We start from the raw sequence: 15,043 nt of genomic DNA on the forward strand, positions 1-15,043 counted from the left end.
TTGACCTTTTCTTGTCCATCTTCCATCAGTAATTTTGCACTCCAGAATCAACACCCAACCTCACAACATAAACTAATAGACTAATAGACCTACACCTTGTATAGAGATGTTTTTCTCGGATTTCACACAACCAAGGAAAAATAATTAATTCAATTTTAATACAATTCAATTTTATTTACACAGCACCAAATCACAACAGAAGTCACCTCAAGGCGCTTTATATTTGTAACCCGGGTTAAAAAGATGCATAAATAGTAAAAGATAAGTGAAGTCTGAGAATATTAATATCAAAGAGTTCATTTATTTAAATTAAAATTCTTGTGTATTAAAAAGATCAAAGTTCATGTCAAATGATTAAAAACATGTTTGCATTGTTTAAAATAAGTTATCTTTGTTTTATTGTGGCTTGCTTGTGAGAACTAATTTCCAGGAGGTTGTTATCAGTCGAATTCGAACGGGCCGCTGCTTTTTAAATGGTACTCTCTTTAGGATAGGGAAACATCCGACTGGGTTGTGTGATGGGTGCACTGATATGGAGACGGTTGAGCATGTACTCCTTAGTTGTAGGAAGTATGCAAGTCACAGGAGGGTGATGTGGGGTGAAATGAGTGGTGGAAGGGAACTTACATTGGAACAAGTGGTTAATAAGTTAAGTCATGGTGAAGGGAAGGTGGTGGTTTTTCGTTTTTTGAGAAATACTGGTCTCATCAAGAGGATCTGAGGATTCAGGAGTGACGGACGGTTGACAGCCAGGAGATGGCAGTAATGCAACAGTTTTGGATGCAAGCTGCCGTTAAACTTGACCGAAGAAGAAGAAGAACTGTAATTTCCTACGGGGATATGGTCTGTGAATGTAACACAGGGTGGAGAAGGAAAAAGAGAAAAAAGAGAGCGCGAGGAGAGAGGGCGGTGGCGCGTGAGTTACACGGAGCATCCGGAGAAGTTAGCTTGTTTTTATGTAGTATCAGTAAGTGTGTTTTGACTTCTCGGAAAGATAAGTCACTGTGTCAGTAAGTTAGTGACATGACACGTAAAGTTTCGGCGTGAAGCTGCTGGACTGTGTTTTGTTCATTGCAGCCGTGCACGCATTGAGTTAATGTGAGGCTAACCCAGCTGCAGTTATTTATTTGTAAAAAATGATTTTCGTTCCACTTCTCACGTGTGCACCACTTTGTGTTGGTCTTTCAAGTGGAATTCCAATAAAACGGATTCATGTTTGTGGCTGTAATGTGACCAAATGTGGGAAAGTTCAAGGGGGTCAAATACTTTTGCAGCCACTGTATCAGCTGATATCCACAGACCGTGGTCAGAAGTTGCCATCCACTCTTCATGGGCATGAGTGTCAAGGGTTGTGAGTGTTGTTTGATTTTGTTTTGTGTGTTTCAGAATCAGAATACTTTATTAATCCCAAAGGAAATTATATGGATCACAGTTGCACCTAGACAGTAACAGACTAAACAATTTAAATAATTCAATATAAAGAGTTCAACACTCCAACTATAAAGCAAAAGACAAAGAAACGAGTAAGTAAAAGTTAAGCTGAAGAGAAAAAGCAGGAGCAACAGTAACAGGCACGCACACTCACATTTTTGTTGTGACGATCTTTGTCTCGCACTTTTATTTGTAACCGTCGTTCCTAACACAGCAGGCTGGAACAGGCCCTGCATTCCTTTTGCTTTCTGACAGATTAGCTGTAGTCTGTGGAGTTATTAACTTTCATGCTCTCGGCTTCTCACACAACCACAATGCACGCTGCATTAAAGTGACAGAGGGCAAATGTATTCTTTTAAACTTTAAACAACGAACATCAGACCGACAACACATCAGGATGTCGTACAGAACATCGGTGCAACCAGACGACAAACACGAAGGCGCACCGATGCAGATGTTTTGTCATCTGTTCTGCATGGATCCAGCCTCTGAACGTCGACACAAATCTGTACAAATATACAAATATAAGGCATAAATTTGTGTCGAGTAGACTCACTCCACCCAAACACCAGCACACAGAGTATGGGTGGGTGGTTGTTCCCACCCAATCAAAAGTGAAGAAAAGAAGGCTCAGAGAAAACATGAGCAGTGTTTCTAACTTCTGATTGGGTGGGCAGCGTTAAGCCCGCCTTCATACCGTCGTCAGAGGTGAAACCAAACAAAGAAGCAGGCGCCATGTCTCACCTGTGAACTCAGAGGACGACAAACAGGTAAAGCACAAATTTATCTGCTGTTTTTTCTGAACAGTGAAACTCATCACTAAATGTTTTCTCATGCTTTGGATTCTCTGCAGGTCTGCTGCACCTTTGTTAGCTGTGTTTGTGCTGTGAGGTGCGTCGTGATTCTCTTTGTTAATAGTTTCACTTTGATCGTTACTGCCTTTAATATACTTTTGATTTTTCCTCATTTACATCTTTTCTTTATGGCTGCAGAGAGTGAACCTGTGTGATATGATGCAGAACTATAATTCCTAATATTTGTTTTGTGCTTTTATCAAATTACTGCACAGAATGAGCAGAAACATGAAACTTAGGTTATTTGTTATATAACATATGATGACATCAATGATTTCCTCTGAGCAGACAGAAAGGTTGCATATAAACTGGAGGGTGAGACAGTTGAGTGAAGAGGAATATTTTAATATTTTATCTATATGAAACTTTTAATCTCTCTACTGAAACTGCTACAACTCCCCCCTCTCTCACACACACACACACACACACACACACACACACACACACACACACACACACACACACACACACACACACACACCTTTTTTGCAGCTGCTCACCTGTACCCAGCAGGCTGGAGCAGGTCCTGGTATTCTCTTTGTTGCAGATGTACCGCCCACACTCAGATCGTGTTTCACTTACTGGAGTTTTTAGACTCTCGTGATCTCATCTAATCATCGTTCTCAGAAGCGTTTGCTAAATTAATCCTTGTAGTAAGATGTGAATGTGATTATGATCCAGGTGATGTGGTCTATAGTTGGTCGTTTCTGTCCGACTGTTTGGAATAATCTTAGTCCAATTATGCACTTGAATGCAGCACACATGAGTGGATCAAATGGATCCATCATAATATTCTTTAATTAAATCTCATTCAAGTAATATCTTCTTGTGCACAGTAGGCCTCCTGAAAGCATAAATGATCTCTGAGGTTGAGAACGTGAAATAAATCATCCATGTGTATAAAACACTTCTACATGTGTTCAGACTGAGGTCCCCTGATTCTTCAATCTTTTGCTCAGGATAAATCTGGTTGATCAGTCTATACAAAGACTTTTCTTTGAAAACTGAAATTGAAAGTGAAAGATGTGAACCTTCTTTCTGCAGTTACTCATGATGTCTTAATCGTCTAAATGTAATTGGTTACACTTGACCCCCCAGTTTGTATAAAACATTCTCTACATGGTGACCAACCGGAGACCAACTGAAGTACTGCATAAAACAACATCACAATAACAACTTCTCTCTTTTTTGTGCCGTTCCATTAGAACCATTCATGCTTACAGCCCCTTTGTCCACCTACCATCACATGTCGTGTGATTCAAAGAACCTAAAATACTTTTTTTTTTTCCTTCCAGTTCATCCCCAGGTCTTTTCAGAAAATCGACATCATGGCAACCAAAACAGCTGGTGAGTCCACTCACATGTTATTGATCAGCAGTGAGGATTTTGCACTCACACCGTCCACAGAGAGTAGATTTAGAGAGTAACTGTAACATCTGTTCAGGTATTGGAAGTGAAAGCACACAACAAACAGGTGCAGCAGCAGCAGGGTGGAGCAGGATCCAACTGCCATGATCACACTGTGCTGCAGGTTTTAGAAGCAACGTTGGCTGATAAACATATCCAACATGCTCACAGTACATGTCGCCCTGTTCTGCCAATATAGTTACTCGTTCATTTTCAGTCGCTTCACTTGCTGAAAGAATGAATGTAAATAAAAAATAAATAACTGAAAGCTGCTTGAAGGCACCTTAAATAGCTCCCTGATCCACCAGGCAATCAGGAACAGGTGGATTATCACAGACACACACTCCAGGGTGAATTGTATAATTAGTCCACCCACACGAAGTACGAAAAGAAAGCAGGATAACAAAAACCCCTGACAAAATGGCTTCTTGCCCACAACAAGAAACACAAAGAAGCTGGATTAAGGAAGCCATGCTTGTAAATACTTCACTCAGAGACAGTGATATGCTGAGATACTTTCTTGGTTTGTTTTGAAATCCAAATTCGGATTTCTTTAGTTTCTCCAGTGACCACTTAGGAACAAGAAATAGATTCATGGTATTGTTAGTGATACTGGGATGTGCAGAAAAAAGATGTTATGTTACTGTGGAATATTGCTCCATCTTTGAAGATGATCAGAACTTTTTAAAATTGGGGTCAAGTTGATACGATACATAAAAAACCAAAAACAACTTGGGATAAAATATCTGCTTCTAGTCTTTTCTCACCGGCTCAGGGTCCAATCTTTAAATTTAATTGAGATGGTATGAATTGATTTCAGTCAAGTACACTAATTACTTGGCATATCAGAAGTAGAGACCTCATGACACATTCCTGTAACACCAAGAGATTTCCCACATTTAAGTGTTGAAGGATAACTTGAGTTCTTTATATTTTTGCAGAGGATTTCCAAAAACCAGAAGATAGCAGCTATGACATCAAGGACTGTAAGTTGAACTAACAACATTGATGTATCATGAGTAAAATAAAAATCAATTCATTTAAAGTATTAGTTATAATGCCAAAAGCTATATAATTTAGGAAGGGAGGGATAAAGCTCTACTAATCCTACAATGACATTTCCCTCCTGTGTTGTCAGGCATCAGCCAACCAGATTTTAATCTGAAAATCTTAGAAATATGGTATCTAACCAGATTCTTACTCTGGTAAGAACAACAGTCAACAACAGTCGCCTCAAGGCGCTTTATATTGTACAGTAGATACAGAGAAAAACCCAACAATCATATGACCTGAAAACTGAAGGCTCTGCCTCCCATTCTACTTTTAAATACTCGAGGAACAACAAGTAGGCCTGCAGAGCGAGAGCGAAGTGCTCTAATAGGGTGATATGGTACTACAAGGTCATTAAGATAAGATGGGGCCTGATTATTTAAGACCTTGTATGTGAGGAGCAGGATTTTGAATTCTGGATTTAACAGGAAGCCAAAACAGGAGAAATCTGCTCTCTTTCTAGTCCCTGTCAGGACTCTTGCTGCAGCATTTTGGATCAGCTGAAGGCTTTTCAGGGAGTTTGTAGGACATCCTGATAATAATGAATTACAGTCGTCCAGCCTGGAAGTAATAAATGCATGAACTAGTTTTTCAGCGTCACTCTGAGACAGGATATTTCTAACTTTAGAGATGTTGCGCAAATGGAAGAAAGCAGTCTTACATATTTGTTTAATATGTGCGTTGAAGGACATGTCCTGGTCAAAAATGACTCCAAGGTTCCTCACAGCGTTACTGGAGGCCAAGGTAATGCCATCCAGAGTAAGAATCTGCTTAGATACCATATTTCTAAGCTTTTCAGGGCCGAGTACAATAACCTCAGTTTGATCTGAATTAAGAAGCAGAAAGTATCATGAACCAACAGCTTTGCCCAGGAAAGTGGACCCAAAAACGCAGACAAACATGGGCGTGGAATGCTTACAGTGATATTTCCTAATGTTGTAAACCTCAACATCTGGCAATAAACCCATTCTGATTCTGATTCTGATTCTGATATTTATTTGAAAAGGTGGCCAAAAGTGACGAGGGGCCCAAAAGGCTAGTGGCAGGAACGCGGAAGAGGTTAGAGAGGCGAGGGGATATTCTGTAACAGAGGGAGAGGTAGTTAAAATCGAAAGAGAAAACTAGAGCTTGATAACTAGAAACTGGAGAATAGTTCGCCTTACTGTGCCAGTCATGGTTCGTTTCACTGAGGAGAGGGGAGAGAGGTCCGTGGGAAGCTTCTGGAGGGTCTCAAGCTGAAGCGTGGAGGTTAGAGGGCAGGCAGGCGAGCCGGCTGGGAGACAGGGACTGTCCCAGTAAGGTGAAGCCAGGGTTGAAACTCCGCTGAATGAAGGGAAGACAGGAATTACTCCAACAGATAAATCACACAAGGAAAACCACAAAGGGAAACGTAATTTACCACCAAGAAGAGTAGAACAAACTGGCAAGGAGGGGCCGGTTGAGTCAGCTGAAGTAGGTCTCCCGCTGATTGCTCGCAGCTGAGGCTCACTTGAAGCACTGAAGTCCCTGCCCCAAAGGGATGGCTCAGCAGCCACACAAGGAAAACCCCCTCCAGGCACTCCCACGGACCATGACAAAAAGTTAGTGGCCATCCCAATCTTTATGTCTTGTGACATTCTTGACATTTCAGACTTGGAAGTGCTAATTGTCATCCTAATTGTGTCACACCACACTAGTGCAAACTGGAAGTCAGTCCCTTGCAAAATCAACAAAATCAAAAATCAGATAAGATAAAAGTTTATTAATCCCTCGGGTGGATTACTCTGGGAAATTCGGTAAGATCAGAGGTAAAATCAGAGATTATACCCTGAGACCATTGATCCCAGCACCTAATAAGTGTGTAGCCCTTGAATGCACCTAAATATTCTGTCCAAAAAATTATAAACAGAATCAGTGACAAAGGACAGTCCGGTGCCAATCTGCGGGGCCAACAACCCTTGGAGAGGAACCTTTTTTTGGGGGGAGGGTTCTCTGATAAAAAGGTCCTAATCTCTGGTCCTATGGGTCTTACCCAGCTGCACCCCTGCACCAGCTGGAGTACTAACTACCTAGAAATTGTCCAGGTGTCTTTCCTCGTAACCCTGATAAGATAAACCAAACCTGAATAGCCTTGTAGGTCAAGTCATATCAGTCCCACCTGTTAATGGTAGGTCCCCTATTGACTGAGCCACTTGTAGTTTCTGAGTGTATTTCAGAGGCCCCAAAGAAAGGTTATCATATGTTATAATATAAAGGGCTAGCGTTGACATCCTGTACATTTCCACTTTTGAGTAAATAAGTTGTTTCATTTCTTCTACTTAAGTAAATCAAGTTTGTACTTTTGCCACCTCTGCCCAACAAAATCACGGTAGTGCCTTTAAAACATCTGCATGAGCTTATCCTCCTAAATAGAGAGCTGATATGGCTTTTCAACTAATCAAGAAACCATATCAGAAAGTGAAACTGCCAGCGCTATCACTAAGCAACCTGTTTTAAGACAAATTTGTAAGTGATTATTTCTCAAGTGAAATGATTAACAATTACAAACTATTTAATAGAATGTGACATAAATATGTGTTTCATAATTTTTGAGGCAATTTACATTGTTTTTTGCAGCACGTGAACTCAGGATAATGCTGTTTGGAAAAAGTGAGAACAAAAAATCAGCCCTGGAAAAGCTCCTCGTTGGGAAAAAAGAGTCTAAAGGTTTTGGAGGAAAGCAATCTGGTGCTGCCTCTGGAGAGAGGAACAGGAAACCTCCCACAGTTGTAAAAACTCCCGACATCTTCAGTCTGCCTGTGAATGAGCTGTTTAAAGAGATGAAGAGCTGTGTGAGTCTCTGTCCTCCTGGACCAAACGTTCTGCTGCTGTTAGTCAAACCTTCTGATTTCACTGAGGAGAACAGACAGACTCTGAATTTGGTCCTGAGCTTGTTTGGTCAAGATGCTTTTAATCACTCCATCATCATCCGAACGCATAATCAGGAAGGGAATAAGTCAGTGGATAAACTCATTGAAGAATCCAAACAAAAGCAGCACTACATTAATTTTGACAGGAAAGACTCCTTCTCAGATTCCTCAGAGTTGATGGAAGAAATGAATGAGATGGTGACTAAAAACTGGGGAAAATATCTAACGTTAAAAGAAGAGGCTAAACCCAATCTGAAGTCCAGTCTGAACCTGGTTCTGTGTGGGAGGAGAGGAGCAGGGAAGACGTCAGCAGCCAAGGCCATTTTAGGTCAGACTGAGCTTCATTCAGCCTCCAACTCATCAGAGTGTGTTAAACATCAGGGAGAGGTGTGTGGACGTTGGGTTTCCCTGGTGGAGCTGCCTGCCTTGTATGGAAAACCTCAGGAGGCAGTGATGGAGGAATCATTCAAGTGTATCTCCCTCTGTGATCCTGAGGGTGTCCATGCCTTCATCCTGGTCCTACCTGTGGCTCCCCTCACTGATGAAGACAAGGGAGAGTTAGAGACCATCCAGGATGCATTCGGCTCTCGAGTCAATGACTTCACCATGATTCTGTTCACTGTGGACTCAGATCCTACAGATCCAGCTGCTGAAAATATATTAAGTATAGACAAAGACATCCAGAAGCTTCTTCAGACGTTCGGACAAAGACATGTGGTTCTCAACATCAAAGACAAACAGCAGATTACAAAGATGTTTGAGGTTGTGGACAAAATTAGTGATGCCACAAACAAACCACACTGTTATACAAAGACAACATTTCTACATGCACAGATGGACAAAGTCTTACAACAAGATAAATCCATACAGATGCAACATGATGAACTTGAGAAGCTGAAGACGAACATGATGACTTGTAAGTAGTTTAGATTTTAATATTTTTATGTGTTCAGTGACCCAAAGAGTTTTAATCCAGCAGTATACAAGTTTTAACTCTGATTGTTTTCATGTTTTAGGTGATGAAGTTGAAGGAAAAGACTCAGATTGTCTCAGGATTGTGCTGATTGGGAAGACCGGCTGTGGAAAGAGCTCTACAGGAAACACGATTTTAGGAAACGACAAGTTTATAGCTGCATCAAGTCAAATGTCGGTCACAACATATTGTACGAAGGCAGAGGGTGAGGTGGACGGTCGTCCTGTTGTTGTGGTCGACACTCCTGGTCTGTTTGACACAGCTCTGTCCAATGAAGAAGTTCAAGAAGAGCTGGTGAAATGTATCAGCCAGCTGGCTCCAGGACCACATGTCTTCTTGGTGGTGATAGGGGTTGGTAGATTCACAGCAGAGGAGAGAGAAACGATCAGGCTCACTAAAAGATTCTTTGGGAAGAATTCAGAAAAGTTCACCATCATCCTTTTTACCAGAGGAGACGATCTGGAGCGTCAGGGAGAGTCTATTGATGATTATATCAAGAACAAATGTCATGATTCCTTTAAGAAGCTGATCTCTAACTGTGGAGGAAGATACCATGTGTTCAATAACTCTGACAAACAAAACTGCACACAAGTCAGTGAGCTGATAAAAAAGATTGACACCATGGTGAAGAACAATGGAGGAAGCTTCTACACCAATGAGATGCTGCAAGAGGCTGAAGCTGCGATAAGGAAGGAGATGCAGAAGAATTTAAAGGAGAAGGAAGAAGAGATGCAGAAGGAAAAGGAAGAGATTGAAAGAAAACATAAGCAAGAAATGAAAGCAATGAAAATAAGAATGGCAGAAGAGAGAGAAAAATCAGAAAAGGAGGGAAAACAGAAAGCTGAAGAACTCGAGGAAATGATGAACAAAATTAAGGAAGAACAAGAGAAGAAGAAAAAAGAAGAAGAAATGAGAGAAAAGGAGGAAAAGGAAAAGGACACTGGAGAAGAAAGATATCGACAACAATTCAAAGAAGAACTTGAAAAGTTGGACAGACAAATTCATTTGGAAAAAGAGGCAAAGGAAAGTGTCGACAGACAGCTGGAAGAGACCAGAGAAGAGATGCAACGAAAACAAGAAGCCTGGGAGAAAGAACGAAGAGAAGAGCGAGAGAAACAAAGACAAGAAGATGAAAAGAGACGACAGGAGGAGGAAGAAAGAATAGACAAACTGCTGGAAAGTTACAAACAAGAAAAAATAAAATACGAAAACAACAAATTACAAGAGGAACAAATAAGAAGAGAAATGGAAATAACAGAGAACAATCATCAGAAAACACTGGAGGACCTAAAGAAGAGCTATGAAAGAAAAGCCAGACAGAAAGCAGAAGAGTTCAACGAATCCCAAAAGAAACACATGGACGAATTAAATGCTCAGCGGGAAGAACACGTGAAGGAAATGAACGACTTAGTCAAACGTGTGACCAAGAAGAGCGAAAACCTGAGAAAGATCAAACATCTAGTGGAAAAACATGAAAAACAAATGAGGGATGCAAAAACTGAGGAGCACAAGGACGAACTACAGGAAGAACATGAACAACAATTAAGTGAATTGATGCAAAAAATCTTAAGTAAGGAGGTCAGTGACGCATCAGGCTGCAGCATTTTATGACGAGAAATGAATGATTTCAGTTGTTTTTCTTTCATTTGTACTGGGAAAAAACGTTAAAGAAGCACCGATTTGTTGTTCTGCACGTTTTACATGTTTGGGATTTCCTCACAACAGCAAATAATTCTGACTGGGTGTCATCGAACCTGCCTTAAACACAGTGTCGGACTCCAGTCTCACCATTAAACCACAAGTCACTATCCCAACATTACCAAAGCTTCTGACTGGTTAAACTAACTCCAAAGACTGAATAGGTATTAGTTGCTAAAAGACCCACGTGGAACCAGCATGTTCCACTCTGTCTCAGCTCATTAATCTCCCACCTGGCAGAGTGGAAGCTATGGTCAGTGTTTTTCCAGCAAATAAATGTTTTTATCATAATTGACTTCAAAATAGAAACAGAGGATAAGTTGCAATGATGCAGGAAAAACAAATTATTTTCAAATAAGTAAAGAACAGAACAGTTATCAGTGTGACTTTGTCATTCTAATGTTATCATTGTGTTTGTGTGTTTGTGTGGGTGGGGGTATTAAATGTTTGATCACAAAGAAAGACGACACGCATTTGGTGATCAGGTACCTTTATTCTTGTCTTTTTTTGAAGTTATGAATCAAATAATTTTTCCTGGGCTGAGCTCTTTAAGTACCAGGATTTTCATTTAAGTTGTTAGTTTTGCTCTGTACTGCACTGTAAGTTGAATCAGTCATTTTAATCTTTTCTGATTTGTTTTCTGTAATGTTTGGTAAAAATCTGGAGAGTGTGTGATTTGATTTCTTGTATTTTATTGGGAATAGTTCTATTTTTATTGTGTTTATTTGTTTTGGGTTTTTTCATACATTTTGTGTAATCAGTAATTATCGAGTTTTATTATAAAATCTCTCATTATTTTTTATTAAATAGTCAGATATATGACTGTAAAGTTTAGATATTATTTATGCCTCTGCAATATCTAATTATAACACCATTTACTCAATTATCATTGAAAATAATCAGATACAGTAGAAAATATTTGACTTTATTTTGATAAATGTCAAATATAAATTCTTTGCTTCATAATTAGTGACATAACTAAGAATAAAAGTATTTTATGCATCTGTTGATTTTCCAAATAATGAGTGTTTCCCTGTGATTCGTGTGGATGGTACTTAAATGATGAAACAAAGCATCTTCATTCATATTTTGATTTCATGTTTTCTTTAATTTCAGTGAAGATCTTGTCAAATCAAACAAAAATCTTCCTAAACCCCACGCCCACTCTGACACGTGTGTTTTGCAGCAGTTTAATTTCTGTCTGTCAGCAGCATTAGCATGGAACGTAGTGCAGAACAGGAAGAGAAAGGAAGATTGCAGTTATCACAGATCCATAAAACTTTAGAATTTGTAACTGGTGCTCTGAACCCCGGATAAGCTGGAGGAGGTGGCTGGGGAGAGGGAGGTCTGGGCCTATTTGCTTAGGCTGCTGCCCCCGCGACCTGGCCTCGGATAAAGCGGATGAAGATGGATGGATGGATGCTCTGGACTTGGTGGGAAATGTGCTCTTTGAGTGGACTTTTTTTTTTTTTTTTTTTTTTTGAACAGTTTAGAACTGGCCTTCTTTTTGAACAGTTACAAAGCGAGTTTAAGACCTAAAATAATTTGAAATTGTTTGAATGTGTAGCTACATTTGCAGCCTGATGCTCTCAGTAATCAGCCTCAGTTTCTACAGTAATGATTCAACTCAGCACTAAATGCGTGAGCAGCTCTCCACTTAGTCTATGCTGGCAGTAGTGCTAGATGGTCACATAGAGGAAGCATTAAGGCTATGAGCTGTACAATAGCAAGTTCTATATAACACATAGAGGTGGTGCAGGAATATCAATATAAACACTGACATTGATTTGAGCATGATATTTTAAATCTTTTTGAAACTATAATTTCATTCAGTGTCTTGATCTTCATCATATTTATGTGAGTCTTTGATTATTGCCAAAGTCCTTCTAGCAGCAAACCCCGCCACTTAGCAGCCATCTTTAATCACCCCTGAACAACTTTTTAAAATATCAAAATCTATTTAAACACCAGGATGTTAAACCTGCAAATGCATTTCTCCCTTTAAAGTTCTACTTTTACCAGCTTTGCCATTCTTCCATACATTTCAATTAAGAATTTTTTTAGTGCCGTATTTCTGTTAGGAACCAGACAAGAGCTATATTGAGAAACCAGTTGTGATATTCCTGCTGCTGTAAAGATCAGTGAGTCCATTTAAACCTAAAAAAAGAAAGAATTCATCAGATAATCATTGCAATTGTTCAATGAAACAAGCCGTAAAAATAGTGACTGTTCATTAAAGATCAAACACTGAGTTACAATAATTCACTCATTCTGTCATTTACTGAACAGAAACAGTGAGCAGTTACATGTGTGCTGCATTAGGCCCAATCATACTGAAAGAAATAATTCTTACAGACTGCTAAATACTTGATTTCTTGGCTATGACCATTTGTGCTGTGACACCTTTGTTAGGTATTTGTATAGCAATGACGAGGCTGGACAATGAGGAAGGCCACAAATGGATTCCTTCATTGGTGTATTATAATATGAAACTTAACTCCCTTTGCGTGTTTAACCTGATAACAGGTTGACCCTCCCCCAATTCAATTATCATTGCACTCTTTCTATCCTCACCTCTGCTTACACTATAGTCGGGAATATATTCCATTTAAGTCATTGACTTTCAAAAAATGCTCTAAAACTCTCTTAATTTAGAGAGTTGCTCTTAATTTCAGGATGGAACTAATTCACTGTCATCTCTCAAATGACTCTGTATATATTCACTAAATATATATAATGTTCTCTCCCTTTTGTACAGTTGAGGAGCGTGTCAGGATACATTTCACTGCTTGTTATACTTGTATAACTATGCAAGTGACAAATAAAGAATCTTGAATATGAGTCTTGAATCTTGAATGTGCAACTTAAAGCAGTTAAGTGTCACCAGTTTAGAAGATCATCATTTCACCTGGAAAAATAGTTGTTGCTTTATAAAAAAGCCCTGCATGAAGCTAGACCATCTTACTATTCATCACTCATTAAAGAAAACAAGAACAACCCTAAGTTTCTCTTCTGCAGCCAAGCTCGTAGTCTTTATGTCTTTAAGACATTCCTGCAGTTTAACTCATTGGTGTGTGTTATCTGGCTTCATGGACAGATAGAGCTGGGTGTCATCTGCATAGCAGTGTAAATGTATGCTATGTCTTCTGATGATGCTTCCTAAGGGAAGCATGTATAATGTAAACAGAATTGGTCCTAGCACTGAACCCTGTGGAACTCCATAATTAACCTCAGTGTGTGAGGAGGACTCTCCATTTACATGCACAAACTGGAGTCTATTAGATAGATATGATACAAACCACTGCAGTGCAGTACCTGTAATACCTACAGCATGTTCTAATCGCTCTAATAGGATATTATGGTCGACAGTATCGAACGCTGCACTGAGGTCTAGCAGGACAAGTACAGAGATGAGTCCACTGTCAGAGGCCATAAGAAGATCATTTGTAACCTTCAATAAAGCTGTCTGTGAAGGTTCTCCCAGTTTCTTTGCAAGCTCCTTTGGCCTTCACTAAAGCTGTTTCTGTGCTGTGATGAGCTCTGAAACCTGACTGAAACTCTTCAAATAAGCCATTCCTCTGCTGATTATCTGTTAGCTGTTTGACAACTACTCTTTCAAGGATGTTTGATATGAAAGGAAGGTTGGAGATTGGCCTATCCATAGTTTTCGGTCACTTACTCCACCGTGATGGCCAGTAGTCTGTAGTCAGTAGTACTGTGTGACAAAGTGTTTTTTACTTGTCTTGAGCCAAGACAACTTGGATCATCTATCCATGGAGAAAAAACAAAAATGTAAAGAGAAACTATGAATTCTGGGGACTTGTGATCCATACTCTACCCCAGCAGCTTTCTTTAAAACCCTGAAAGTTGTGACGTCTCTCCCAGAGCTCCAGTTCAGTGACATCTTCATGTACGTTGTAGAGAATCGCTCACCCTACACTGCTGCCAGGATGAGAACTTTCATAGTATGGACTGCTACATGTGTTTTCATCTGCATGGGAACAAGAAGAACAAGACTAGTTAAAACAAAGGTAGCTAGCTTGAACAAACTACCATAAGTAATTCTTGAACTATGTTGATTTGGACATGTACTACATGATAGAAGGGGTGATTGGTGTGATTTGAGATTTGAGTGGCGTGTTTACATGTTGGTGCTGTACTCTGAGCTCTTCTGTCACCTGTAAACAAACACAACTAAGAGCACGACAACTTTCTGGAAGTTAAACTCAAAGATGTTTAATGGAAGGCTGGAGGGCAAATGGCCAGATTGCTGTTTTTTGGCACCAGATGGGCGGGTCCCAGTAGCTCTGCCATCAGGTGAAAACAATGGATAATTACAACTTCCACATTAAAATTCTGTAGTATGTAGTCCATTAATAGAGTTAGATTAATTAATTAATGGCAGATCGTCTTTGAGCAGTCTTGTAGGAATGGGGTCTAAAAGTCACATTGATGGTTTGGAGGAAGTAATTACTGAAGCTAACTCAGAAACATCAATCAAAGAGAAAGAGTCTAAGGAAATATCAATAGTACTGAAAGTAGCTGTACAAGTGGAAGGAATTGGCTGGATGGATACCATATAAAACACTTTTGTGACCTTCAGTCTTTACTTCCAAGCAATACACATGTTGTGTGCCAGTCTACAGGTGTACAATGTACAACCCTGGCATTCTGTTTGATTTATTTAAGATTGTATTACTGAATATGCTCATGTCACATTTTGCATGAGAGGACGAGTCTAG

At 39.7% G+C, this 15,043-nt stretch overlaps 1 protein-coding gene across 8 annotated transcripts; it reads left to right on the forward strand.

The window, feature by feature from the left end:
- Nucleotides 1-839: 839 nt before the first annotated feature.
- Nucleotides 840-11,697, forward strand: LOC309719136 (GTPase IMAP family member 8-like). Of its 8 annotated transcripts, XM_082555031.1 has the most exons (7): nt 840-967; nt 1,387-2,201; nt 2,285-2,322; nt 3,581-3,632; nt 4,634-4,678; nt 7,338-8,546; nt 8,647-11,696. In XM_082555031.1, the coding sequence occupies exons 4-7, from the start codon at nt 3,614-3,616 to the stop codon at nt 10,212-10,214; spliced, it is 2,841 nt and encodes a 946-aa protein (XP_082411157.1). In that variant the 5' UTR covers nt 840-967; nt 1,387-2,201; nt 2,285-2,322; nt 3,581-3,613; the 3' UTR covers nt 10,215-11,696. The 8 variants fall into 8 exon arrangements, with proteins under 8 accessions (XP_082411157.1, XP_082411162.1, XP_082411160.1 ...); XM_082555033.1 differs by lacking the exon at nt 840-967 and having other exon boundaries at nt 987-2,201; nt 2,285-2,348; XM_082555029.1 differs by lacking the exon at nt 840-967 and having other exon boundaries at nt 987-2,201.
- Nucleotides 11,698-15,043: the final 3,346 nt, after the last annotated feature.

The sequence above is a fragment of the Aulonocara stuartgranti genome (genome assembly GCF_965226115.1).
Source record: "Aulonocara stuartgranti genome assembly, chromosome: 12".
In the NCBI taxonomy this organism is placed as follows: Eukaryota; Metazoa; Chordata; class Actinopteri; order Cichliformes; family Cichlidae; genus Aulonocara; species Aulonocara stuartgranti.